The sequence below is a fragment of the Hemitrygon akajei genome, chromosome 30, assembly GCF_048418815.1.
Source record: "Hemitrygon akajei chromosome 30, sHemAka1.3, whole genome shotgun sequence".
NCBI classification, from domain to species: domain Eukaryota; kingdom Metazoa; phylum Chordata; class Chondrichthyes; order Myliobatiformes; family Dasyatidae; genus Hemitrygon; species Hemitrygon akajei.
The window spans coordinates 29,458,426-29,485,952 of NC_133153.1; the positions used below are offsets into that span (position 1 = coordinate 29,458,426).

At 43.1% G+C, this 27,527-nt stretch overlaps 1 protein-coding gene across 2 annotated transcripts in view; it reads right to left on the minus strand.

The window, feature by feature from the left end:
• The window catches only part of LOC140718912 (NT-3 growth factor receptor-like), an 878,600-nt gene extending 858,584 nt beyond the window's left edge, over positions 1-20,016 (minus strand). Inside the window, exon 1 of one of the 2 annotated variants that reach the window (XM_073033211.1) lies at positions 19,144-20,016. In XM_073033211.1, the coding sequence (XP_072889312.1) occupies positions 19,144-19,346 (203 nt within the window). In that variant the 5' untranslated portion in view covers positions 19,347-20,016. Of the gene's footprint in view, positions 1-17,265; positions 17,483-19,143 lie in introns of those variants that run through there. The other variant, XM_073033212.1, reaches the window with a different exon arrangement.
• Between the last annotated feature and the right edge of the window lie 7,511 nt (positions 20,017-27,527).

Consider the following 27,527-nt stretch of genomic DNA (forward strand, 5'->3'; position numbering starts at 1 on the left):
CCTCCAGCACTGTGTGTGTTGCTCAAGACTTCCAGCATCTGAAGAGCTTCTGCTGGATGACCTCTGCTGAAGCCTGGCCTCTCTCTGCTCGTCCAAAAGGACACAGGGAAATTCATAATGGGAAATCCCTGATGGAAGACAGGAATCGGAGTTCGCTGCTTAGCCCTTGAACCTGTGCTGCCACTAAGTTAAAGGGTAACATGTACAAACAAGCTGGAGGAACTCAGCAGGTCGGGCAGCATCCGTGGAAACGAGCAGTCAACGTTTTGGGCCGAGACCCTTCGTCAGGACTGAAGAGGGAGGGGGCAGGGGCCCTATTAAGAAGGTGGGGGGAGGGTGGGAAGGAGAAGGCTGGTAGGTGCCAGGTGAAAAACCAATCAGAGGAAAGATCAATGGGTGGGGGAGGGGAAGTAGAGAGGGGATAGGCCGGAGAGGTGAAGAAGGAATGTAAGTGGAAAGCACTATGGGTAGTAGAAGGCAGAATCATGAGAGTGGTGATAGGCAGCTGGAAGAGGAGGCAGAGTGAAAGTGGGATGGGGGAAGGGAGAGGGAGGGAATTACCAGAAGTTGGAGAATTCGATGTTCATGCCAAGGGGCTGGAGACTGCCCAGACAGTGTATGAGGTGTTGCTCTGTGACCCATCTCCATATATCCAACTTTTCCTTATATCCCCTTGCCAAGAAGCCCCTCAGGTGTGTCTTGCTATTCAACTGAACTATAGCTGCTCTGTATCTGTGTGTGCATGTATGTGTGTGTAGGGTGTGGTGGAAGAAAGACAAAAGATGTTTTAAAAATTACTTGGCTTAATTCTCTGTGGTTCAACAGCCAAGAATTCAAATCTAGTCCCTAAGAGCTGCTTTAAGCAGGCATAAAAAGACCACAGAGGGTTGCTAAAGCGATAGCCAGCGACCAATCTGGACAGTGAAATTTTGAGAGGAGGGGATTTCAACCAGGTCCCCTACCCAAGTAGAAAAGGCAGCAGCAGGTCCCTGCTTTCACCAGCAACTGGTTGGCTTTTGGGATTGACTAGCAAGAGCTAATTAAAGGAAGGCAGGGGCAAGCGCAGCAGCCATTGTCACAGTGGCCATCATCTGAGTGGACAGAGTCAGAGTTGTGATCTCAAGGCTTTCGCTCTTTGAGGCTTCAGAGAAGAGATATCTGCTCAGTTAGGAGAGTAGAGATGCCAGGCAGGATCGTTAAATGCTCCTCCTGTGGGATGTGGGAAGGCAAAGAGACCTCCAGAGTCCTTGACAACTACAACTGCGAAAAGTGCATCCAGCTGTAGCTTCTAGCGATCCGTGTTAAGGAGTTGGAGCTGGAACTGGAAGAACTCTACATCATTCAGGAGACTGAAAGGTGATAGATAGGACATATAGAGAGGTAGTTACGCCCATGGTGCAGGGCACAGGAAACTGGGTGACAGTCAAGAAAGGGAAAGGGTCAAAGAAGCCAGAGCAAGTACCCCTGTGGCCATCCCCCTCAATAACAGGTATATCACTATGGATACTGTTGGGAGGATGACATAACAGAGGGAAGTCACAGTGGCTCTGGTCTCTGGCTCTGAGTCTGTCTCTGTGACTCAGAAGGGAAGGGGTAGAAGAGGCACTCTGTGGTGATAGGAGATTTGTTAGTTTGGGGAATGGACAGAAAGTTCTGTGGGGGAGAACAAAATTCCCAGATGGTATGTTACCTCCTTGGAATTCTCAGATCGAGTCCTCAGCTTTAAGTGGGCGGGTGAACAACCAGAAGATGTGGTCCATTTACGTACCACTGACATGGGTAGGATGAGTGATGAGGTGCTGCATGGGGAGCTCAGGGAGTTAGGTGCTAAGTTTAAGGGCAGGACCTCCAAGGTTGTGATCTTTGGATTGCTGCCCATGCCACATGCTAGTGAGGCCAGAACTAGGAAAATTATACAGTTTAATCTGTAGCTAAGGAGTTGGTGTCGGAGGGAGGGCATAAGATTTTTGGATCATTGGTCTCTCTTCCAGGGAAGGTGTGACCAGTACAGAAGGGATGGTTTGCACCTGAACTGCAGGGGGCTAATATCCTAGTGGGAAGGTTTTATTAATGCTGTACAGTGGGATTTATACTAGAAATGTAAAGGGATGAGAACCAGACTGCCAGAACAGTTTCTGAAGAGGTTGTGGATGTAGCTGTTGGTAAGACCTCAGATAAAGTTTGGAATCCAAAAGTTGAGCCTGGTGCAACTAGTGCATGATTCTCAATGCAAGAAGTTTCATAGGAAGGGTGGATGATAGTGCTGAAGATGAGGTAGCTGGTTTACAAACAGAGGCAATGTGTAGTGAGGTCAGGCTATTGATAGGACACAACTGCAGTCAACAGAAATGCAATGCAAAAAGGTAGATAAAATCAAAAAGGGTGAACACAGGACTGAAGGTATTATATTTGAATGTGCACAGTAGATGAACTGAATAAATATTTTGCATCAGTCTTCACTGTGACAGAAACTAGCAGTATGGTGGAAGTTCCAGATGTCAGGTGTAATGAAGTGTATGAAGTTACCATTACTTGGGAGAAAGTTCTTGGGAAACTGAAAGGTATGATGGTAGATAAGTCAACTGGACTAGATGGTGTATAGACCAGGGTTCTGAAGGAGGTAGCTGAAGAGATTGTGGATGCATTGATAATGAGCTTTCAAGAATGATTAGGTACTGGAATGGTTCCAGAAGACTGGAAAATTGCAAGTGTCACCCACTCTTCAAGAAGGGAGAGAGGCAAAAGAAAGGAAACCATAGGCCAGTTAATTTGACCTTCGAGGTTGGGAAGATGTTGGAATCAATTATTAAGGATGAGGTCTTAGGGTACTTGGCGGCACGTGATGAAAAAAGGCCATTGTCAGCATGGTTTCCCCAAGAGAAAATCTTCCCTTCCAATTCTGCTGGAATTCTTGGAAGAAATAACAAGCAGGATAGACAAAGAATAATCAGTGGATGTTGCGTACTTGAATTTTCAGAAGGTCTTTGACAAGGCGCCACACAAGAAGCTGCTTAACAAGCTACAAGCCCATGATATTAGAGGGAAGATTCCAGCATGGATAAAGCAGTCGCTAATTGGCAGGAGGCAAAGTGTGGGAATAAAGGGAGCCTTTTCTGTTTGGCTGCTGGTGACTAGTGGTGTTCGACTGGGGCCTGTGTTGGAACCAATTCTTGTTACATTATACAGCATGTCAATGATTTGGATGATGGAATTGATGGCTTTGTTGCAAAGTTTGCAGACAAAATGAAGATAGGCAGGCAGTTTTGAGGAAGTAGAGAGGCTACAGAAGGATTTAGACAGATTAGGACACTGGACAAAGAAGTTGCAGATGGAATAATGTTGGGAACTGTATGCTCATGCTCCTTCATAAAAGAAATGACTATTTTCTAAATGGAGAAAAAATGCAAAAAACTGAGCTGCAAATTCGACTTGTGAAGCCTTGTGCAGATTTCCTTTAAGTTAACTTGCAGGTTGAGCCTGCGGTGAGGAAGACAAATGCGATGTTACCATTCATTTCAAGAGGACTAGAATATAAAAGGAATGATGTAATGTTGCGACTTTATAAAGCACTGCTGAGGCCTCACTTGGAGTATTGCGAGCAGTTTTGGACCCCTTGTCTTAGAGAGGATGTGCTGAAACTGGAAAGGGTTCAAAGGAGGTTCACGAAAATCTTTCCAAATTGAATGGCTTATTATATGAAGAGCATTTGATGGCTCTGGACCTGTATTCACTAGAATTCAGAAGAACGAGGAGTGACCCCCTTGAAGCCTATCGAATGGCAAAAGGCCTTGATAGGGTGGATATGGAGAAGATGTTTCCTATGGTGTGAGAGTCTAAGACCAGAGGACACAGACTCAGGATAGATGAGTGCCTTTTTAGAATGGAGAAGAGGTGGAATTTCTTTAGCCAAGGAGTAATGAATCTGTGGAATTCTTTGCCACAGACAGCTATGGAGGCCAATTCTTTATGTATATTTAAGGCAGAGGTTGAGAGATTCTGGATCGGTCATGGCATGAAGGGACACGGGGAGAAGGCATGAAATTGGGACTGAGAGGAAAATTGGATCAGCCATAATGAAATGGCAGAGCAGACTCAATGGGCCAAATGGCCTAGTTCTGCTCCTTTATCTTATGGTCGTATAAGTAATTGCACAAATTATCCTCATTACAGTTTCCTAAATAGATCCACCAACAACCCACTGCATGCTTCCTTTGCCAATTAAAGGGGAGAACTAGAACGAACTGCAAACAAAAAACTGTGAAAATCAGCAGCAACAATTTCCAGGTCCTTCTTTTTAAAAAAAGGATTTGTCATACTTGCTAAAAAAAGGAAAAACACCATAAGGAATTGATGGAAAATTAGGATTGAAGTTGTGCTGGAAGTACTTATTTACGGTTCCTAAAGAAATTGGATAGCTTTTATCCAAATTTCTACATTTAAAATAAAATCAAAGGAAAAGCTTCACCGCCAAATGATTAATAGTTCAGCAGTTTAGTTCCAGGTGAAGATTTGTAAAAATAACCTTTAAGTGGGAGTGCAGATAGTTTTGAATATAAGGAGTTTGTGAACCTCTGTATGCAGTACTGTGCAAAAGTCCTTGCTGCTGTATATTATATCTTTCCAGTTACCAAATAAAACTTGACATTACTGAGCTGATACAAAGGTGAGTACTTATTTCTGTTTCACAACCACCTTCTTATTTTAACAGTGCTGTATTTTATTTTGAAATACAGCGTCGTGCATGACAACGCACTGTAAATTCACCAAATTGCCACCCTTGCAAAATGGCATGTGAAAGTTCTGTTTGCAATGCTACTTCTTGCAACAGATCTATTGCCGGGTTATGAACCCACCTTGGAACTTGGTTTGCTGATTTTCCCCACAATTCCTGTCTCCGGCAACTTGACTCATACTTTTGGAATTCCTTGAGGAAGTAACGGATAGGATAGACAAAGGAGAGTCAGTGAATGCAGTTTACCTGGATTTTCAGAAGGCCTTTCTCAAGGTGCCACACATGGTATTACATGAAGGATACAGCATGGATAGATTAACTGATTGGCAAGATTGAGAATGAAGGGGGCCTTTTCTGGTTGGCTGCCGCTGACCGCTGGTGTTCCACTAAGGTCTGTGCTGGGACCACTTCTTTTCTCATGATAGAATTGACGGATTTGTGGCCAAATGTACCGACAATATGAAGATAGGTGGAGGGGCAGGTAGTGTTCAGGAAGCAGCGAGTTTGCAGAAGGACTTAGGTAGATTGGAAGAATGGGCAAAGAAATGGCAGATAGAACTTGTGTATGGAAGCATATGGACAAACTCTATAGTAAAAGGAATAAAGGCATGGTCTGTTTTTTTAAATGGGGAGAAAACTCAAAAATCAGAAGTACAAAGGGACTTGAGAATCCTCATACAGGATTCCCTGAAGGCTAAGCTATTGGTTGAGTTGATGGTAAGACAGATAGACAGACAGACATACTTTATTGATCCCGAGGGAAATTGTGTTTCGTTACAGCCGCATCAACCAAGAATAGTGAAGAAATATAGCAATATAAAACCATAAATAATTAAATAATAATAAGTTAATCATGCCAAGTGGAAATAAGTCCAGGACCAGCCTATTGGCTCAGGGTGTCTGACACTGTGAGGGAGGAGTTGTAAAGTTTGATGACCACAGGCAGGAATGACTTCCTATGACACTCAGTGTTACATCTCGGTGGAATGCGTCTCTGGCTGAATGTACTCCTGTGCCTAACCAGTACATTATGGAGTGGATGGGAGTCATTGTCCAAGATGGCATGCAACTTGGACAGCATCCTCTTTTCAGACACCACGGTCAGAGCGTCCAGTTCCACCCCCACAACATCACTGGCCTTACGAATGAGTTGGTTGATTCTGTTGGTGTCTGCTGCCCTCAGCCTACTGCCCCAGCACACAACAGCAAACATGATAACAAACAAGGAAGGCAAATATATTGTTAGCATTCATTTCAAGAGGACTAAAGTATTAAAGCAAGGATGTATTGTTGAGGCTTTATAAGGTATTTGTTAGACCACGTTTGGAGTATTGGGGACAGTTTTGGGCCCCTTATCTAAGAAAAGATGTGCCAGCATTGGAGAAGGTCCAGAGGATGTTCATAAGAATGACTCCAGAAATGAAAGGGTTAATGTATGAGGAGCAATTGATGGCTCTAGGCCTGTACTTGCTGGAGTTGAGAAGGATAAGTGGAGGGGAATCTCACTGAAGCCTATTGAATATTGAAAGGTCTAGATAGAGTGGATGCAGAAAGGATGTTTCCTAAAGTGAGGGAGTTTAGGACCGGAGGGCACAGTGTCAGAATAGAGGGGTGTCCATGTAGAACAGAGCTGAGAAAGAATTTATTTAGCCAGAGGGTAGTGAGTCTATGGAATTCATAGTCACAGTTGGCTGTGGAGGACAAGCTATTGGATATATTTAAAGCAGAGGTTGATAGGTTCTTGATTAGCTAAGGTATCAAAGGTTATGGGGAGAAAGCAGAAGAATGGGATTAAATCAACCATGATGGAATGGTGGAGCAGACTCGATGGGCTGTATAGTCTAACCCTGTTCTTGTGCTTTATGGGCACTCAAACTTTTTCTAAATATTTCTGCATTTTAATTCCAGCAGGACCTTTACAGAAAAGTATCAGAGCACTAAAACTTGGAGTTATAACATACCAAATGGAAATGCTTATGAACAACTGCATGACCCATCATCACCACCCTCCAATCCTGAATAAAAACAATGTGAGGAAAATGCCTATCTAACTTAAGCAACTGATGAAGAGCAGGTAAAGAGTTTGATCCAAAGCAAGTGGCTTCATGATTTGAACAGCACTTCAACAGGCTTCTTTCTGAAATATGACAGCATTTTTCCAAAGAAAAGTGCATGGATTGAGGTATAAATGTCTTCGGAGCCTATGCAGAGTCATAGATCATCTTTTGCAGACTGAACACTTTATCCAGCTCAAGTTCAATCGGAGATTTACAAAGTATTTTGCATATAGGATTTCTCAAATGGAACCATGAGCATCCCACCCGAGAGAATGAAAGATATCAAACTCAATAACCAATCCATGGATTTCTACAACCCAGATGGAGTATGACTCAATGGCAGTATTTCAGTCAGTGTTAATTGCGCCCAGTTCAGAACAGGCTGCCAACTGGCAAATGAGCATGGGCATCATTCACTTCAGTCCACACTCAGTACAGTGCACATTTACCCAAAAAGAAGAATCTATATCCCACAGGACTGTTGTCTTGCACCCAGTGGAAGCAGCCTATCACATTGCATGGTGGATGGGTGTGGACACAATAGAAACAACCAATCCCACAGTGCATTGGACAGCAATCCATTTGGAACAGTCCGAACCCTAGCATATCGAATAGGTCCAATATGAACAGACCACTCTACAATACACAGGATGCAAACCCTGGATCCCATTGCAGTGAACTAAATATCTATTCTGAATTGGACATCAATAACCCTGACAGATTTCTCTTCCACTCAGTAACAATCTGATTTTGGATTGGGTAGATGCAAGATATAGTTATTGAACAGAATATGTTCTATTTCTTTGGTTTTCAGGACTAGATGCTTAGGATTATAGCTGGGAAATCTGCAAATTTCCAAGCTAAATCAATAGCTATCTTAATCCTAGAGTACTGAAATAAAGAGAGAATCTGCAAGGAATATTCAGCACCTCAGGCTTCATTGATAAGAGGGAAACACAATTAACATTTCAAAAATCTAATCAGAATCAGAAATAGAAACTGAATGTTTTTAAAGGGAGGAGGGGCTATAATAAAGAGGAGATTTGTCATAGAATGGAAATCATGAGAGATTGAATGACTAAAGGTGGTGGAGCCTGCTAAAGGGGGCGGTGGTGAAGGCTGATTAACCATACAGTAGCTGCTTTGCCTTGGGCAGAGGCAACCGAAAGGGGAAAGAAAGAACAAAGAGCAGAAACCCTGCATTGCATGAAATCTGAAATAAAAGGCACCATCAATGGAGAGAAAAACTGAATTAACACCACAGTTTGACGGCATATTTGCACAAACAGAAGAGATCCTGCAGAAGTTAGAAATCCAGAATTCTGAAGAAACTCAGCAAGTCTGGAAGCATCAATGACGATCCAAGGGTTGTCACCTACCTTGTAATATTCAATATACAGAGCACCGATCCAGTGGGAAAGGCCTATACCACATTACATTGGATATTGACTCCAGGAAAGACTGGCCTTCCCTTCCAACAAAGTAACAGGAAACTCAGATCAGTTAGATTGTAAACCCATTCAGCAACAAACAACATGATGGAGGAACTCAGCAGGTCAGGCAGCATCTATAGAGGGGAATAAACGGATGACATTTTGGGTCAAGGCCCTTCATCAGATTTATTCCCCTCCGTAGATGCTGCCTGACTTGTTGAGTTCCTCCAGCATTTTGTGTGCTCCTCAAGATGTCCAGCATCTGCAAAATCTCATGTCTATGTTAACCCATTGAGTTAGCTCTTAAGATAGGCCTGTCACGCTAGATATTTTTACAGTCACAGTCACATCACATTAAAAGCGACCCTGGTGTCACACTGAGAATGTCAGTACCCCATTTAAGCTTCCAAAATCAAGGGGCTTACTCTTGAATAAAACTCGGCCTCAGTGCTGAAGATGGTTATCAATGCAGCCTGCTTTCTGTGGATGAACTTTCAAATGTCAAGACACTTCCACAGTTGACAGTTATTCAATAGGTGCTTGACAGAAATAGTTTGATTAAATGGATCTCGATAAATGCAAATAATGGAGTTCAATGCACGTTACTGAGCTACAACTGAAGTCCACAAGCACAGCTGTTAGTAGACTTGATGTATCCAAGAATAACTATGTCTATGTAAAGCATGAATAACTTGAACATAGACCCTTCAGCCCATGATGTTGCACCGAACACCTAACCTAATCTAAAATCCATCTCACCCTTCTCTCCTAAATAACCCTCCATTTTTCTATCATCCATGTGCCTATCTAAGAGTTTCTTCAATGCCATTAGTGTATCTGCCTCTATCACCACTCCTAGCAGGGCATTCCACACACCCACCACTCACTGCGTAAATAACTTGCGTTTGACATCTCCCACCTCCTTATATTACCCTTCAGTCACCTTAAATTATGTCCCCTAGCCATTTCCTCCCTGGGAAAAATGTCTCTCAATATCTATTCTATCTATATGTCTTATCATCTTTGTACACCTCTATTAAATCACTTCTCATCTTCCTTTCCTCCAAAGAGAACAGCCCTGGCTCAGTCAACCTATTTTCAGTTACCTCTAAACTTAAAACCACTTCTGGAATGACATTTTTTTTGGATATACTTTATATGGATTCAGTTTAATACAATGTGTAGATATCCTGTTTTCTTCTGATTATGTCGGCCATCCACCTTGCAACCAACCTTTACTCTTTTTTCAATACTAGTGTACGTGCCAATGTTCTATTTTCCTTCTTAGGTGCAGTTTGCCATCCTACATATTCACCCAACCACATTGCAACTCTTTTGCTTTGGATTCAAGACCCATCAACCTGCTTTTTCTTCCTTGCACTTAAATCACTCACTCATCGCCGTTTTAGACTCATTAGGCTTTGCACTCCATAACCCCTCGGCCTGTGAGTCTCAACTTTAAATGTCACTTCCTCACCATGTTATGATCTGTTGTATATTTGATCCTAGATGATATTCTCAAGCAAAGTCCCTGATCCTTCTAAAAGGGCAATAATTTCAAAAGTCCACGATTTAAAAAAAAACATACAGCAGGGATATGTGGACACAAAGTACACTGCAGATGCTGGGGTCAAAGCAACACGTACAAGCTGGAGGAACTCAGCAGGTCAGGCAGCATCCGTGGATTCATTTCCATGGATGCTGCCCAACCTGCAGGGATATGTGGATGCTTTCCAATGCTATTATCCAAACCAAGTTACTTTGAGAAGGTAAGTGGGTTTTCATCTTTGAGATACTTGTTGTGATTCTAACGTGTTTGGGTTAGAGGACTTTCAATCCAAGAGTAAAGGCCAAGTGTCCAAGCCGGTATGATGTGCTCCCTGCAATGGAATATTGGAGGAAATAGTGCCCTCATGATGATGCGAATCACGTTCATCTCAGTCGCCAAGGTCAGAGAGGTAGCTGAAATTAGCTTGGTGAGATGTAGGGTGGATTCTGCAGACAGTCGGTAGTGCAATAAGAGAGTCAAAGTGCACAGCTGGATATGAGGGATTTTGTTTCGTATGCAGGATGAATATGGTCCGGACCTCACTTTATGGAAGGATGGTGTATCACTGAAACCTTTCAAAAAATAATTGAGGAAGCATAGCTTCATGCTGAGACGGGTAAAATTTAAGGGAGATGCACAGGGAAGGCTTTTGATATACAGATTGTTAGATGTCTGGAAAGTGCTAGCAGGAGCAGTGGCAGATACAGGCATAATGACAGCATTTAGGAGGTACTCAGAGACACACATAAATATGAAGGGAATGGAGGGATATGAATCCTCAGCAGGTAGATGGGGTTAGTTCCATTTGGCATCATGTTTGGCACAGGTATTGTGGGCTGAAGGGCTTCCTCCTGTACTGGACAGTTCTATGTTCTATACAGCACTGGGGAAACCTATTCTAAAGGGTACAGGGAATGAGGTTGTCTGGATTGTCCTAAAAGAGCTGCATGAACTTGATGGGCTGAATAGCCTCTTTCTTTGACATATGCAGTTTCACAATGTTATAATTTTGAGTATACCAGGAAGTGACAGACTGGTTATTGAATTTTCTCAAGCCAACTATAATCATTCAGTAGTTTATCCTATTTTATAAAATAGGAAATAACTGTAATCAGGAAGACCATTAAACAGCAAAGTAAAAACCAGCAAGATAAATTTTACCAAGTTTTCACACAAGCTACAAACCTGAACCATATGGCAGAGATAGGTTTAAACAAATTATTCTTCATGTAGTCCTTCCTAAATTGATTGAGTATTGGAAATGTTATTTAAAAGAAAGAATATTGGTAAGTGCTGGACATAAATAACACATGAAGAAGCAGAACATTACAAGAACAGCAGGAGCATCAGGCTGTGGTCAAATAGATACCACCCATAGATAAGAATGCTTGACTGCTGTGTCAGAAACCACTGTGTGAATAGGAATCATTACCTCTCTATATATGAACCACTAGGTTATATGATGTTCAATAGTGCCCACTGATTGAACCTGTAATGTACATTTGAGGATACTGTGTTCACTCTTCGCCTGTTGAAAACACATTTGAATTCAATGCTGACTTTATGTTTTCCGATCTGAGGTCAGGAAGGCATTCAAACAATCCACTCTGCATTCTATAGCACACTGCTCTATATCATCCCAAGTAGACTTAATTACTGAGTACCCCCTGCACAATGAATTATTTAAGTAGCACCCAGATTTGGAAACACAATAGGGTTCGATGGCACATTCATTACAGATCCTGTAATTAATCCTTATAAGCAACACTTCCATTACAGATGCATTTAGAATCTGTTTTTAGCACATGAAAAGACAAGATTATTGTGAAAACTTTACTTTCCTATAATTGTTAGAGCATAAACTAAATAAAGTTGACTCTAATTAGATCAATAGCTTAAAATGAATTACTTAATCATGCGGAAGGTTTATGTGAGCTCAAGAATACAAGAGCAGAGTAATGCCAGTGACTCAATGGTATTAGGAGCCTGGCAATGTAAAAGAACTAGACATTCTATTATGCATCTCTATATCATGATCATAAGCCATAACCCTAGGCGAATGTTCCCTTATAGCGCAGGCTATCCAGACAAATAACTGAGGCCAAGCTCCACTTAACTGAGTCCAGTTAACGCAAACAGCAAAGCAATCACGGGAATCTTATTGCTCTGATGGTTCGGTAAAATTCAGCCAGTCATTGGGCTATCACCTTCTCTCTTCATGAAACAACTTACTGCTGCAATTAGTTTTCAATCGAAGCAGGGAACCTTTCTCAGGAAGGAAAAGACATTTAGGGTGGAGGGAAAAGACCTTCTTCAAACACGCACAGACAAAAAGACCGGAGGAGTACAGCCAGTCAGGCAGCATCTATGGAAATGAATAAACAGTCAAAGTTTTGGGTCAAGACCCTTCTTCAGGACTTCAAACACTTTATTTCAGAAGAAAATCTTGAATTGGACATAAGGTCACACAACCCCTCAATCTGCACTATTTGTATTGCCATATATTTTTGTACCCAGTTAATAGGGGCCAATCCACCCCCTTAGAACCCACTTAGAGATTACAACAGCATTAAATAGAGGACTACTTTGTGACACAAATGTATAACTGAGTACACATGCTCGCTCACACACAAAACAGAATTCCACCCCCAAGAAAATTGTACTCATGTCCCTGAAACTTATCGACTATTGAAAGGCCTACATTGAATGGATGTGGAGAGGATGTTTCCTGGAGTGGGGGAGTTGAAGACCAGAAGGCACAGCTTCAGAATAGAAGGATGTCCCTTTAGAATAGGGATGAGGAGAAATGTCTTTAACCAGGAGGTGGTGAATCCATTGCCATAGATGGCCTTGGGGGGCCAAGTCATTGAAAACATTTAAACTGAGGTTGATAGATCCTTGAGAGCAGGCAGCAGAATGGGGGTTGAGAGGGATAATATATCCGCCATAATGGAATGGCGGAGCAGATTCAATAGGTCAAATAGCCTAATTCTGCTCCGATATCTGATGGTCTAAAAACCCAGAGTCGGGCTAGCCTTACCTCATCAGTGGTGCATTCACAGTACTAATGCATCTAATAGGTATTAATTATTTATTACATCTGGCCAAAAAAATGACAGGTACCTACAGGGAAAGTCATTTTAAAATCAGGATCGTAGATTTCAAAGTGACCGAGAATGTTAATTAGATTTGAAAAAGCATACATATAATCATTAGATGGGAATATGTGTAAGCATTGAGCTCTTTATACATTGAGATGGATCAATATAATCACAACCAATTCTATCTATATGCTAATCGGAAGAAATGGATGCCGCAATCTCTTCAAATGTTTAGCAGCATCATTTGGATGCTCTTTGCCAGATCCACAGACCTATTGTTCAGTTGATTTATTAGAGTTGTTCCGCAAAACAAAATAAAAGCCATTTTGAGATAATACATTATGTTTATTAGACACTGTCACCTCACCAACTGAAGTCTACCACTTGACAGGCCTGTGGTAGATTCAGGAGTTACACTTATAAAAATAGATCCAATAACTCTAGACAGTTACACTGAGCTATTGGACTATTCCCTTGTGCTTTCCATGGATTTTCTTGTTAACTTCTGACAGATTGCTCTCAATAAACAGTGTCGTTTCTAAGTATTTACCAGAAGGTTAAGATTAGCATCTGTGACATGTGCGCACAGTGTAATGCATTGAGTCAATGACCAACACGCTCCGAGGATGTGCTGGGGGCAGCCCACAAGCGCCTCCACACTTCCAGCAGCAACATAGCATGCCCACAGCTTACTAACACGTACAGTACGTCTTTGGAATTGTTGTGTCGTGGATACAGAAATTTCAGGGTCCTGCAATCTTTTCAATCAGAAGCACGAGGGGAATAGTCCCAAACCACCCTGTGCCACTGTCTACTGGGTATCACAGGCACAAGAAGCAGAACACAAAACGCTGAATAATTCAATGGGCAAAGTTGCATCCAAAGGTTGAAATGGACAATTGGCATGTCAGGTCAAGGACTTTAATCTGGACTCAAGATGAAGAACAGGTGAATGGTCTCAACTTGAAAGGTTAACTGTCCATTTCTCTCCATAGATGCTACCTCCCCACTAAGCTCTCCCAGCTTCTTATGGGTTGCTCTATTAAATATCAGCCTTAGTAAGACAACTCACTGTTATAATGCTTCACTCAAAAATACTATTCATTTCAGATGCCCATTGAGCTTTGCCCATTGGCCAAGCAATAGTAATACTCTGTGTAAGGCCAATGTGGACCCGACATAGCCTGATGAGTGGTTTACATCCTCATCTGAATACATCATCATTTCTCTGCCTCGTACCAGACTCCCAAACACAGTCACTGCACCATCAGGGTAAGTGCTTCAAGAAGGTAACATCCCTTCTAGCTCAAGGTATTCCCTTGTCTGTGACCACTCAAAACGGGGAAGAAGCATTTGTGAATGCATGGACCACCTCCATTCTCTATACTAGGAGTAATTAGAGGGTATCGGTAAACAGCAGAAATGCATTGAACATCCCGTTCAGCCCCATCGCAACAATCACACCCTGCCTAGCCTCTGCAAATCTCTCATTGGCTCCTTCAGCGGCCGTGATGACGTTATTGGAAAATAATAGGGGAAAATGAGATTGATGGGACAGTACCAAGTGTAGATTTGTGTGGCTGTATGGCCTCGTTCTACCTTAAAGGGAAATGGGAGCCCACAGAACTGAAATGGAAACGAGTCGTTTTCCTGCCTGATGCACTAGACACGACGAACTTTCAATATTTTACTTTGTGTCCTTGTGTTTCTGGATTATGTTATTCAACTTTGAAATTACACAAGGCGCCTGGTTGCAAAAAAGTCCCTTAGTAACTATATCCTAGATCAGAGAATCTGGTCAGAATAAAACTACCCCCTTTTTGTTATCTTACATTCAGAATTGCAAAGAGTACTTCTGAACCCGTAGATCCCCGGAGACTAGCTCAGAACACGTTACTCGACTCAAGATTCCGCCTTTGGTGAAGCCTGAAACCACTCCATCTGTGGGGTTATTGACTAGTCCAGCGCCCTGCTGTCCTCACTGGTTCAGTCGTTTTTATTTACAATTGTTACCAGAGCATCGCAGGAGCAATATTGGGCGGCTAAATTTAATTCGGCTTTCAATAGATTGCACATTAAGCAATTATTTTCCCTGAAAAGCATGGCATTTGTTCATGGTACATTGACTGATAATATTACGCCCATGACCTTGAGATGATTTTATACCAATTCGTGAACCGACTTAAAAACTTAAGGGGGGGGGTTGTTTGCATTCAGCAATAAACTACTGATAAACACACCGATTTTGTTCAATGTTTAATCTTTAAATATCAACTGGTGAGCTGCTATTAGTCTTTGCCGCCCATCCTCGGTGTAACTGATGCGATTTCCCAGTCCATCACTATCGCAGCCTGTCCGACTTCCTGAACTTTTCTTTGGCCTGATTTATTTCTCTCCTTCACCAGCTCTACCACACACAAGCTCTCTTTGTAGGTTTGTCACTGTATTTACGTTCTGCTTTTCCCTTTAGTTCCGCGTTTGCTTCATTCGTGGTGTTTATTCTTCAGAATATGGAGAGAGTCACAGTCTTTCTTCCCCAGGGTAGGTGAGTCTAAAGCCAGAGGCTGGAGCCTTAAAGCGAGAGGGGAAATACTTAAAGGGGATCCGAGGGACAGATACACAATTAGGGTGGTGGGTATACAGAGCGAGCTGTCAGAAGTAGCGTTTGATTGCTCTGGACCTATACTCACTGGAGTTCAGTAGAATGAGGGCGGATCTTGTTGAAACCTAACGAATATCGAAAGGCCTAGATGGAGCGAAAGTGGAGAGAATATTTCCTATTGTTGGGGAGTCTGGGACCAGTGGGGACAGTCAAGGACGTCCCTTTAAACCTAGGATGAGGAAGAATTTCTTAAGCCAGAGGGTGCTGAATCTGTAGAGAAGGCAGGAGAATGGGGTTGGGGGAAGGGTTCATATAAGCCTTAATGGAATGGTGGAGTAGAATCGATGGGATGAATGGCCTAATTCTGCTCCAATGTTTTATGATCTTATGTTTAAGGTAATAGTAGAGTTGGGTACAATTAGACCATTTAAAATATTTAGACCGGTACATGAAGAGTAAAGGATTAGAGGGAGATTAGGAAAACGCAGACACCTTGGTCGCCACAGAAGAGTTGGGCCGAAGTGCCTGTTTCCGTGCTTTATAACTCTAAAGCAAAGTGTGAAAGTGAATCAGTTTTAAGAATAGCGAATATGGGAGCGAGAACTCAGCTACTCATATTAGATGTACTCAACAGGTCGAGCACCATCTGTGGAATCAGAACATAGTTAACTTTTCAAGCTGTCTAAATGCCGGCCAAAGAACGTTGAGTGTAACTGACCCACATGTGCTGCTTGTTCTGACGAGCACTGCCACCAGCTTTCTGCTTTTACTTCCAGTATAGTCTGGGTCATTTCTAACTTAACACCTGTTTCAGTTGGAGCTTCAGCCCTGGAACTGTTGCCGGAGCCAGCGTGGGGAGGGAAGAGGTTGTGGCTTTTCTTGACCTTGCTGTCGCCCTCCCAAGGTTCCTATTCTGGCTGAAGACCCGGGGGGGGAGGTATAAGAGATCTTTTGCATCGCTGACACTCGCTCATTGTGTCTCAACCCGAGTATTTAGTTTTCTAATATTTACTGTGACGATTAACTAAAAGTAAAGACTCCGTGTGTGATTAAATGACGACTGTCAACGTAACCTCAACTTGGTTGAACACTGAGTATTGAATTATTTGCAAAAAAATATATAACTTCTCGTGCCAACTGTTTATACAATGCTCGTCTATAGGCACGAAGCAAATTTTAAAAGCCTCATTTCAGGCTAGTCTGTTACTGTAACCTGGGAGATCCCAATCCCAGTCCGGAAACAAGTTTTCGACGTCTCTAGAGTTCAAACCCGGCGTCACGAGTCTAAATTTTACGTTAGAGCACATATTAACTCGTTAACTCCTGACACCCGGCAACACTGGAACGGGGGAAAGAGCAGAAATCCTTAACAGTTCTCCTCACACCGGCTGAACGCGGGGGACGTCGCTTCAGCTGTGCTCAAATCGTGCAGCTGTGGTGAAGCAGAGGTGCAGTATCCTAACGGTTCGGCACAGTTTAAAATGTTGTCCTGCAGCCTCCCCTATGTGTTGGTAGCTAGACCTGCTGTTGCATCAAGCATCTTGTCGATCCCCAGACCGAACAATCACGCCAGAGCCCCGCAGATGTCTAAAATAGTAAAGTGCCCATGGTGCCTGTAATGAAGCGCCAGTGACTATTGAAAGGGACGGCAGGTGGGGGAGTTCCACTGACGTTCTAAAGTTAGGACAAGATTCCTGACAAAACAAACTGCAAATATTTAATTTTGCTTATATGAGTCATAGAAATAAATTAAATATGAAAATGTGTAGAAGGCACAGCCGTGAACTTTACCTGTGACTACTTCCCGTGGGGTTGACGATGGACTTTTAAGACCAGTCAGTCTTCACATTAAAGGGCGGGTGTTGGTCCAAACCTCTCCAAGCGACATTCGCCACAGTTACAGCAAAGTTCACTAGTGCGGAAATTGCGTCCCCGTCCGGTCTTTTGAAGGGGAAATGCTAATGAAGGAAACGCGGGTAAGCGGTATCATCAGAGTGAACTACCGCCAAACAGGCAGTGTGTCAAGGGCAAGAGAATTAATTCTTCGCATCCCAGTCAGTAAGGGATTCCAGACCAGATTCCCATTTGCCAGGGAAGAGGACAGGAGGGCAGAGGCGAGAAGATTATAATATACTTCACCAGATGTTCCAAAGTGCATTAGTGTTGAAATATGACAGCCATTGTGGGGACAGTTCCACAAACAGTAATCGCGATTAACCGGCACGTTTAGTAAACTATTGGTTAGCAACAACTTCCTGCTCTTCCCGGAGATATGACCATTGTAGTGATCTTGTCCAGGTGAGAGAGTAAATGGGACTTCGCTCTCATGCCTCATTTGACAGGTCGGCACTCCTTCTAGAATGGTGCTGAAGTGTCAGCTCCGATTGTTATCAATTGGAATTTGCGCCCCAAATGGTCCGAATCAGAGGCCAGGGCGAGTCACCCCTGACTGTCGATTAATGGAAAGCAGGACACGAGGGGACTGAAATATGCGTTCTGAGGAAGGGAAACTGACAATCACCAGGTCGAGAGTGGGGGAGTTAGGGAATGACAGATACCTGGGCAGGTGGGGGGGGGGGTGCTGCCGCCACGGATAGAAAACAAAACCGAGAGGGGGGGGGCAGATGCTAAAATAAGGAGACGAGAGCCCCAGCTGTCAGGACTCTTGAGTGGAGAAAGGATTGGAAATCAGACATAACAGATATTCATTCAGACCAGGACAGACAGATAGAGACACACAGCGACGCAGAAAGGGAAGGGTTGATCCCCAGAACTGCGAGACAAGGTTTGAGATGGAGACAGACACTGGGATGCAAGGAAGTGGCGAGGTGAGAGGGGGAGTTGGTGGGCCTGGTGGATCTCCGAGGACACTAAATTAGCTCAACGCCGCCAGATCCCTCCTCCCCTCTCGGGCGGTCTGGAGTTACTGGGATTACTAATTTGAAGACCGTGTCTTAATGTCTGTAGTGTCTGAAATGTTTGCGAATAAAGCCGCCGCAGCATTCCCCGTGTACTGCAGATTTCTGTGGTTTCGTTCCTGTTTCTCACTGCCTCCAGGTGCCTGCAGTGTGTAGCTGGCAACCGAACGAGATGCACAGGCGCCTGTGCACCGGGCGAACGCGATCAGTTGAATGCGCTGGGGTGGAGGTGATCGGGAGAAAGTTTTTTTTAAGATAAGGGTACATATTCTGCCTTTAACCTACGCGACCCCACCACTGGCACATCCAAGCAGTGAACACTAAGCACCAGCACCAGGCGCATTGACCTTACTTCTTTAAAATTCTGCTACAGTTTTCTACAAATGTCCATTATCATCTTGATTTTGTTTTACTTAGTTTTCTCAAGATTAAAAAAGACACATCAGGTAGCACGATAGGTTTCTGTTTTAGCTGCAGTGCAGTTAGGAATGGAACAGTCTCCAAATCCAATAATGTATTCTAACTTCCAGCTATCACAATTAGCTCCGGCCGCGGCTTCTCTCGTCTGATTTACATTTCTTTATTTGCAACTAAGCAGTCAGTCAAAACTCGCACCTTTCTGGCCCAAAGAAGGTCGGCGGGCGATCGACCCGCGTCCACAACGAACGTGTTCACTGCCCGCAAGGTATGTGCAAGGAAATTTAAACAAGAAAGACTCACGATTTAAGGCAATAAGACAAGTCTTACTCACATTTCTGTGACGTTCGCCATCTCTTGCAAATCCAGGACCGGGAAGATGGTGACATTGTCGGGCTGATTGCAGTAAATCTGGCTGATTTTACATTTACAGTTACCCGGGCAGCCCAGAACCCAGAAACAGTTCTGCAAACTGCAAGAAACCCACAAAATCCTCCACAGAATTCCCCGAGAGGGTAGGGCAGGCCAACCCGACATGGTCAGTGTCTGAAACTGTTACAGCTTGTTCGACGCCTTTCCAGCCGATAATGCGCTCCCATATACAGGAGAGACGGGGGTGGGGGGGTCAGATAAGATCAGGCAGGAGAAACCGGTTCCCCCCTTCAAAACATCCTCCCATCTGCGCGCCTTTTCTTCCTTTTTATCACATTCGTCCCTTCGATGCTCTTTCAAAGAGAGATAAATAAAGTCATCTGTTGGAAGCAGCCGCTGCAATCACAGGGTAAGTGGTTGCCGGGGAAGGAAGGGGGTGGGGGGGGGGGTTGAAACTAGCCCCAGAGCAGAAACTGACCAGCGTTCAGAACGGGAAAATCCCAGTGAAAATGAGGGAAAAAAAAACCTTCGGGGGAGTCCGAGAAATGATCGCAATCCGGCGCGGGGGTTCAGCAGCTACAAGCCACCGAGTTAGACTGAGCTACGGTGACGCACGGATGCTGCGTGCGGGTCCACAGAGGAGACGTGATGAGAGAGATATGATGTGAAGCGGAGGCTGGGGGCGAGCTACGGTTTATAAATTTCCAATCCTTTGCATCATCGGCGCCCGTGTGTGTGGGGTCGAAACCCCATCGTCCACCCCCTTCCACCTCCTCTCCGGGGTTTCCGACGACACCGTGCAAACAGTTGTTATTTACCCAGTCTTCAAAGATTTCGCCCTCGAAAGTTATAAATCGCAGGCAGCTACGTCTAAGCTGCGATACGCCAATATTGCAAGTGTCGAAGGAATTACTGCCTCATTCTCAAAGGCTGAGGGAAGCTGGAATTGAGCCCAGGGCTGTAGGACCGAGGCAGGTCGCTCGGAGCATTGCGCTGTTGAGTGGCTAATACACAAATTCGGCAAAAGATTTTGAGGAAATCAGGAAAAGTGCAAAGCGGAGAAAGAGGGAGAGAGAGGGAGAAAGGGGAGAGAGAGGGAGAAATGAGAGAGAGAGAGAGAGAGAGAGAGAGAGAGAGAGAGAGAGAGAGAGAGAGAGAGAGAGTGGGGAGAGTGGGAGAGAGAGATAGCAAAAAAGAGAGGGGAGAATTCACACAGGCAGGAGGAACACCTCAAGAGAGAATAGGCGATAGGAGTTTCCAAAGACAGCGAGGAAGGTGGAGGGGTCCCAGGGAGCCAGTAAGGGAGAGGATGAGAAGCGGAGGAGGAGGTGGTCCCAGAGATAGGCAGGTGCAGGGGGATTACAAAGGGACTAAGTTGGGAAACAGAGGGGAGGTCCCAAGGGAGCAGCGAGAGAGATGGAAGTGATGCTCCTGAGGGAAGCGATGGGGGAGATGAAGGTATGTTTCAGATGGGGTAGAGAGGGAAACGGAGAGGATAACTCAGAGAGAGGTACTGAGGAAGGAGGGGATGCCCTAGAGGGAGGCAGTGAGGGAAATGAAGGGGCAGAGGGAGGTAGTGGAGGAAATGGAGATGTGGTACCAAAGTAAGGTAATTGGGGAATTGGAGGTGTTCCAGAGAGAGACAGTGAGGGAGGTGGAGGGGTGTCCCAGAGGGAATCAGTGAGTGACATAAGGATGATCCCAGAGTGAAGTAGTGGGTGAAAAGGGGCTGTCTCAGAGAGAGGCAATGAGGGAGGTAGGGAGGAAGAGAGAAGAGAACAAAGAGGCAATTCATTGCCATGAGAGAAGGGAAAAGCCATGAGAGAGAGGGGCTCTAAGTGATCGGGTAGATAACTTGAATAGTGCCGAGTCTTCTGAATGTTCTTTGCCACATTTACTGGAATTGTGCATTGGGGTTGGTGGATGCAATTGATGAGTCAGGATGGAAGTCACTTACCACATGAACCCCAGCATCTTGACTGCTCTTGCAGCCAAACTATTTATGAGGCTGGCCCAGTAGGACTCCAGAGTGCTGGAGAAGGGAGATTTGAAGCTAATGTTGTTGAAATCATTGGCTATTTATTAGACTTATTCTTGTTGGAGATGGCCATTGCTTGGCACCACAACTTGTAAATACTACTTGTCACATGCCAGCCTACATCTATTTGTTTCCAGTATCTTGCTGCATCATTATCTGAGGATATACAAATAGAAGAGTATGTAGACTTCATGAAAGAGCAAGTTTTTCAATGAAGTAACAAAAGGAAGTTGGGCTGAGCAAAAAATTTGCTGCAGAGGCCTGAGGGTGAGAACATTAGATCACCCAACCATCTTCCTTTGTGTGAGGTGTGACTCCAACCATCAGACACAACCCCTCCTTCCCAATTCTCATTGGTTTAAAGTTTTTTTTAATGACTTCTGCAGAGAAAACATGATGGATCAAACAGCCCAACTCTGCTCCTATATCTTATGGTCTTAGATGCCACCAGTTGTGAAATACAAACCTTATTTCAACGGCAGTCACTTTCATCTGATCAATGGGTCCTGGTATAGTGTCAGCTATGGATCAATTAATGACAGTCTTGTTTAGGTCAGGTGGTACATAAAAGGTTCAGTCTCGCTGCAGAGAACACAGTGCTCTGGGTCAGAGGTTTCCAACCTGGGGTCCACGGATCCCTTGCTTAAATGGCATTAGTCCATGGCATAAAAAAAGTTGGAACCACTGCAATGCTACATTTCCATTAATGTTTTCTATTAGAAAAGGCTGTCAATACCTCAAAGTGGTAAAGGACAATCATCTCTAGTGCCTTGCATAATAATTTACCCCTTATTTCCTTCAGAACAGCCCAATTAATATGTAATCACTGTAAAGCCTGTTGCCATTTATTTTGGACCTTTTGGCTGGTGGACCTTTTACACTGTAGTATTGGCTATATTACAATCCTTAACTCACTATGAGTAGAAGCACGTCCCGATGAAGGGTCAGGACCAGAAACATCAACTGTTTATTCCTTTCCATTGATGCTACCTGACCTGCTGAGTTCCTCCAGCATTTTGTGTGTGTAACTCGCCAGCTATGAAGTGCTTTGGACATCCTCAATTTATAGATAAAAGATGCAAAGTAACTGCAATACTCTCTGGCTTTTAGTTTTTTTTTGTCCACAGTTGGATCAAGACTGCAGTAATATAGCAAATACCACCCACCCCAACCCTGGCACACCACATTTAAAACATTAAAACCAAGAACAGGAAACAATCGAGCACAGTACAGGTTCTTTGGATCATGATGTGCCAGTTTATATTAACATATTCCATGAGCATTCTAACCCCTCCTCCTACATAGCCTATAACCCTCCCATTTTTCTTTCATCCATGTATCTCTCTACAAGTCTCTTAAATGCCCCTAATGTATCAGGCTCAACCACCACTCATGGGACACTGCGTTCAAGACTCTTGTGTAAAAAAAACTATCTCTGACACCTTCGCTAAGCTTTCCTCTACTCACTTCACAAGGATATCCTCTGGTGTTAGCCATTGTCACACTGGGAACCAAGCTGTCCACTCTCTGACCAATATCAATAGAAGTGTATATCGATATTGGTCAGACAATAGTTGCTGAAAGCATAGTAAACAATATCTTCCATTACCTAACCTCTTCTCACTGTTACCGTCAGGAAGGAGGTACAGAAGCCTAAAGGCACACACTCAGCGAATCAGGAACAGCTTATTCCCCCTCTGCCATCTGATTTCTAAATGGATATTGAACCCGTGAACACTACCTTTTTGCACAACTTATCTTAATTTAATTATTGAATATACATATAGACACTATAATTCTTTTATTTTTGTTTATCATGTATTGCATTGTACTGCTGCCACAAAGTTAACAGATCTTACGACATATGCCGATAATATTAAACTTGATTCTGATGACTGTGAATGATTAGTGAAATGCAAATTAGTTGGATTGGATTTCTCTCGGTTATAGATTCACCTGGATAATTTTCTCTTTGTTACTTAGATATCGGTGATCTCAGTGCATTGGAACACGCAGGCTAGGTATGCAGTAATAAATAATCAGCTGGAATAATTCAGTGGGTCAAGCAGCATATGTAGGAGGAAAGGAACTGATGATGTTTTGGGTTGAAACCTGCGTCAAAACTCAGAACATTGACAAGTCCTTTCCTCCCACATATTCAGCTCAACCCACTGAGTTCTTCCAGCAGATTGCATGTTGCTCCAGATTCCAGCATCTACAGTCTTTTGTGTCTCCTATGACGAGATCGGTGATTGGTTCCAGGATTATTTAGGGCTTGAAATCCTTATAACCCATAGTTACTCAGCATTACAAATGGTCTACAAAGTCCATGTCAGCTTTCCAAAGGGCAAACTAGTCAATTTTTCAGTCCTCTAAATTAATACTATATACACTAATCTGATATTGTGTTCTGCTGACATCCCCAGCAGCTCAGAATCAGAATCAGGTTTAATATCACTGGCATATGTCATGAAACTTGTTGTTATGCAGCAGCAGTACATTGCGATACATGATCATAAAAACTATAAATTACAGTAAGTATATATATACTTAAAAAGTTGAATTAAGTAAGTAGTGCAGTAAGAGAGAAAAAAGTAGTGAGATAGTGGTCATGCCCACAAATATGGAGAATGTGCAAATACAGACAGCCTCATAGGTTAGGATGGAACCTAAGTGAGGCTCCAGTTCTACCAACTCTAGCAATGAAGTAGATTTTGCTTTATCCAGTACATTCAGCTGTCTTGATGACATACTGTGGGGGTGTTGTAGCCGAAATCTGCTTTCTGTGATGTTGGGAAAATCTCCAGACTGAGGAGAATAAGTGGAGGTGCAGGACTTGGCTCTATGAAAAGCTGACATGGAATTAATGGTCTCTTTTGTATTCTAATGATCTTGCAATTCTGTATCTTTGAACAGAACGTGTGCTGAGGAAAAAGGGAGAGAGAGAAAGAGTGGGAGAGAGATAGAGTGAAATGGAAAGAGAGAGCAAGAGCAATAGAGCAATAGAGTGATAGAGAGATAGAGCGATAGAGCGAGTTAGAGAGAGAGAGAGTTAGAAAGAGAGATAGAGAGTTAGAGAGATAGAGAGATCTAAAATTGAGTTACCAGATTTATTAGAATAAAACCCTGATGGTTTTGGATACTATATAAAAAACTTTCAGTCTATTCATTGGAATTTATTTCCTCGTTCTGAATATTCTTCACATTCAAAATACCAGGAGGTCATAATTCTGTCAGTTCATTTTTTTGTCTCCGATTGATTTAAGTGACAAAGCAGATCATTGAAGGGCTAAAGGAGAAAGTAAGTGTGAAAATATTTTGAGTATTTGTACAGTGAGAGGGTCAGGGATGCACAGGAATGCAGTGAATTAATGTGTGGGAAGATGCCACATGCAAATGAAGGAGAGAGTCAGCCAATCAGTCTCACTGCAATAAACTTAAAAGGAAAAACAAACAGAACACTGAAGTAAATAGATAGATGAATGAATGAATGAATAAACCAACAAATAACTACATGGAATGATATGGTATGTTGGCTAATTCTGTTTGTACATTTCATCATTGAATAGAACTCACGTTATGGGAATTCCAGAAAACAAACATATCATTGCCTCTGTGTTTCTTCTATATCATCAGCTTTTGGGTTATTACTACAGGAAAGAATAACAAAACTCACTGGTTATGTACTGTTGTGACTTGAGCTGCTTATGGACATGTGGGGGAGAAGTTATCCTTGAAGGATCATGTTTTATACCACACTGCCTTCTTCTTGATCTACCGAAGCAGACTTGATGGGCCAAACAGCCCAATTCTGCTCTTGTATCTAATGGACTTATTTTTAGGCACTCAGATTCTTTTAAGATGGCGTGCAGGATCGAATCAACTTTCCACAGGAGCTGTTCTTCCCTATCGACCCCATTTATGGCAATTCACTGGATTTCCTATGCAAAAATATTCTACAGTCTCCAGGAATTTAAAAAAAAAAATATTATTCATTCACAGGATACTCACAAAAGCAGTTACTCAGTGTTAATTGTCCTTTCCCAATTCTCCCCTAAACTGAATGGCTTGTTTGGCCATTTCAGTGGGCAGTAAAGAGTCAAGCACACTGATTATTATAGAGTCATGCAGTATATGGCAGATTTTGGATCTAGGAACACTAATACAGTAGAAATTATTAACTAGTAATCTTGCTCTTTGTTCTAGGTGTATCCAGAATTTCCTGTGGTGATGAACAAATTGATAGGTGAGTCAATAGTCAAGATTTCTGAATGCTAGTTCAAAGTTAATGTTATTACTGAAGTACATATATGTCACAATTTACAACCCCAAGACTCATTTTTGTGTGGGCATACACAGCAAATCTATAGAATAGTAACTATAACAAGATCAATGAAAGATCAACCAGAGTGCGAAGACAACAAACTGTGCAAATGCAAATATAAATAAAAACAGGAACATGAGATAATGAGATAAAGAATCCTGAAAGTGAGATCATTGCTTGAGGGAACATTTCAATGATGGGGCATAAGTGTAGTTATCCCTTTTTATTCAAGAATCTAATGGTTGAGGGGTAGTAACTGTTCTTGAATTTGGTGATGTGAGTCCTGAGGCTCTTGTACCTTCTACCTGATGGCAGCAGCAAGTAGAGAGCATGGCCTGGGTGGTGAGGATCCCTGATGATGGATGCTGCTTTCCTACAACAGCATTCCATATAGATGTGCTTAATGGCTGGGAGGGTTTTACCCATGATGTACTGGGCCAAATCCATTATCTTCTGCAGGATTTTCTGTTCAATGGCATTGGGGATTCCATACCAGGCCATGATGCAGCTGGTCAATATACTCTCCATGAAACATCTACAGAAGCTTGTCAAAGTTTTAGATGTCATGCTGAATCTCTGCAGACTCGTAAGGTAGTAGAAGTGCTGCTGTGCTTTCTTTGCAATTGCACTTAAGTTCTAGGTCCAAGACAGATCCTCACCTGGGAGTTTAAAGTTGCTAACCCTCTTCACCTCTGATTCTGTGATGAGGACTGGTTCATGAACCCCTGATTAAGCTAGTCCAGTAACTTATGCTCAATGGAACGACACCCTGCAAATGATGAACTTGCTAGATGCCTCTGGGAACACACCTGAGAGAGAACCTGACGGGACTTTAAACAACAAAGTCTCTTTGATTTTCATTTTTATGTGAGCACTTACATTTATAAGAATATTCTCTGTATAAATAATCTTGGTGGTTAGAAGCGGAGTACGTGTTTGGAGTCTCTAGGAATCTGCACAAACTGAGTTGGCCAATCTAAGTCCCTTTTATTAGACTCTCCAACTACAATAACATTTCTTCAACTGGTAGCCAACACTATTGCACTGCCCCATCCCACACTTACTTGTGACAACCTAATCACTCACCATCTCCAAAATCTTAGGATTCTTCAACTTAATCACAAGAAAAACCTTCCCCACCATTGAACACATCTACAAGGAGTCGTGGCTATTCCTCGAGATCGAGGATGATGGTCTTCATTCTGTTGATCTATCACAGAGTGAAGATGCCTGTGCGTTTATTTGTTTAACGTGTACTTGATGTTGCACTCCAAGAAGCACACGATACTTCACAAATCAACAACTGATTCTAATGGCATGGAAACCACGACGATTGGAGCTGATAGATTTGCTGCAGCCTTCATCCGCCTTCACAGCCGTTGAGTTCGAAGTAACTTCATCTGATTGTTCTTTGTCAGAGACCTCACCCCCGATCTTACCACCATGGGTGACCCTACCAGGAGCGTAGCTCCAGACGGCATCGCTCTCGGGATCTTAGGACCACACAAGCTTCTCCACCATGACAAGGTGACAATCCATGGAGAAGTACAAGGAGAGCTGCCACAAGAAAGCAGCATCCATCATTAAGGACTTCTACCATCCAAGCCATATTCCCGTCTCAATGCTGCATTCAGGAAAGAGGTACAAGAGCTTTAGGTCCCACATCACCAGGTTCAGGAACAGTTATTATCCTTCAACTGTCAGGCTCCCGAACTAGTGTGGACAACTTCACTCACCTCAACACTGATATGAGCACTGAACACAATCTATGGACTCACTTTCAAGGGTGCTACAACTCATATTCATGGTATTTATTTATTCACTATTTGCACAGCTCATCTACTTTTGCACATTGTTTGCTTGCCGGTCTTTGCTTGTGTGTAGTTTTTCACTGATTCTCTTTTTTTTGTCCTACTGTGAATGCCTGCATAGAGGGTAAATGGGTTAAGCGGTAACATGGGTGTAATTGAGCCATGTGGGATCA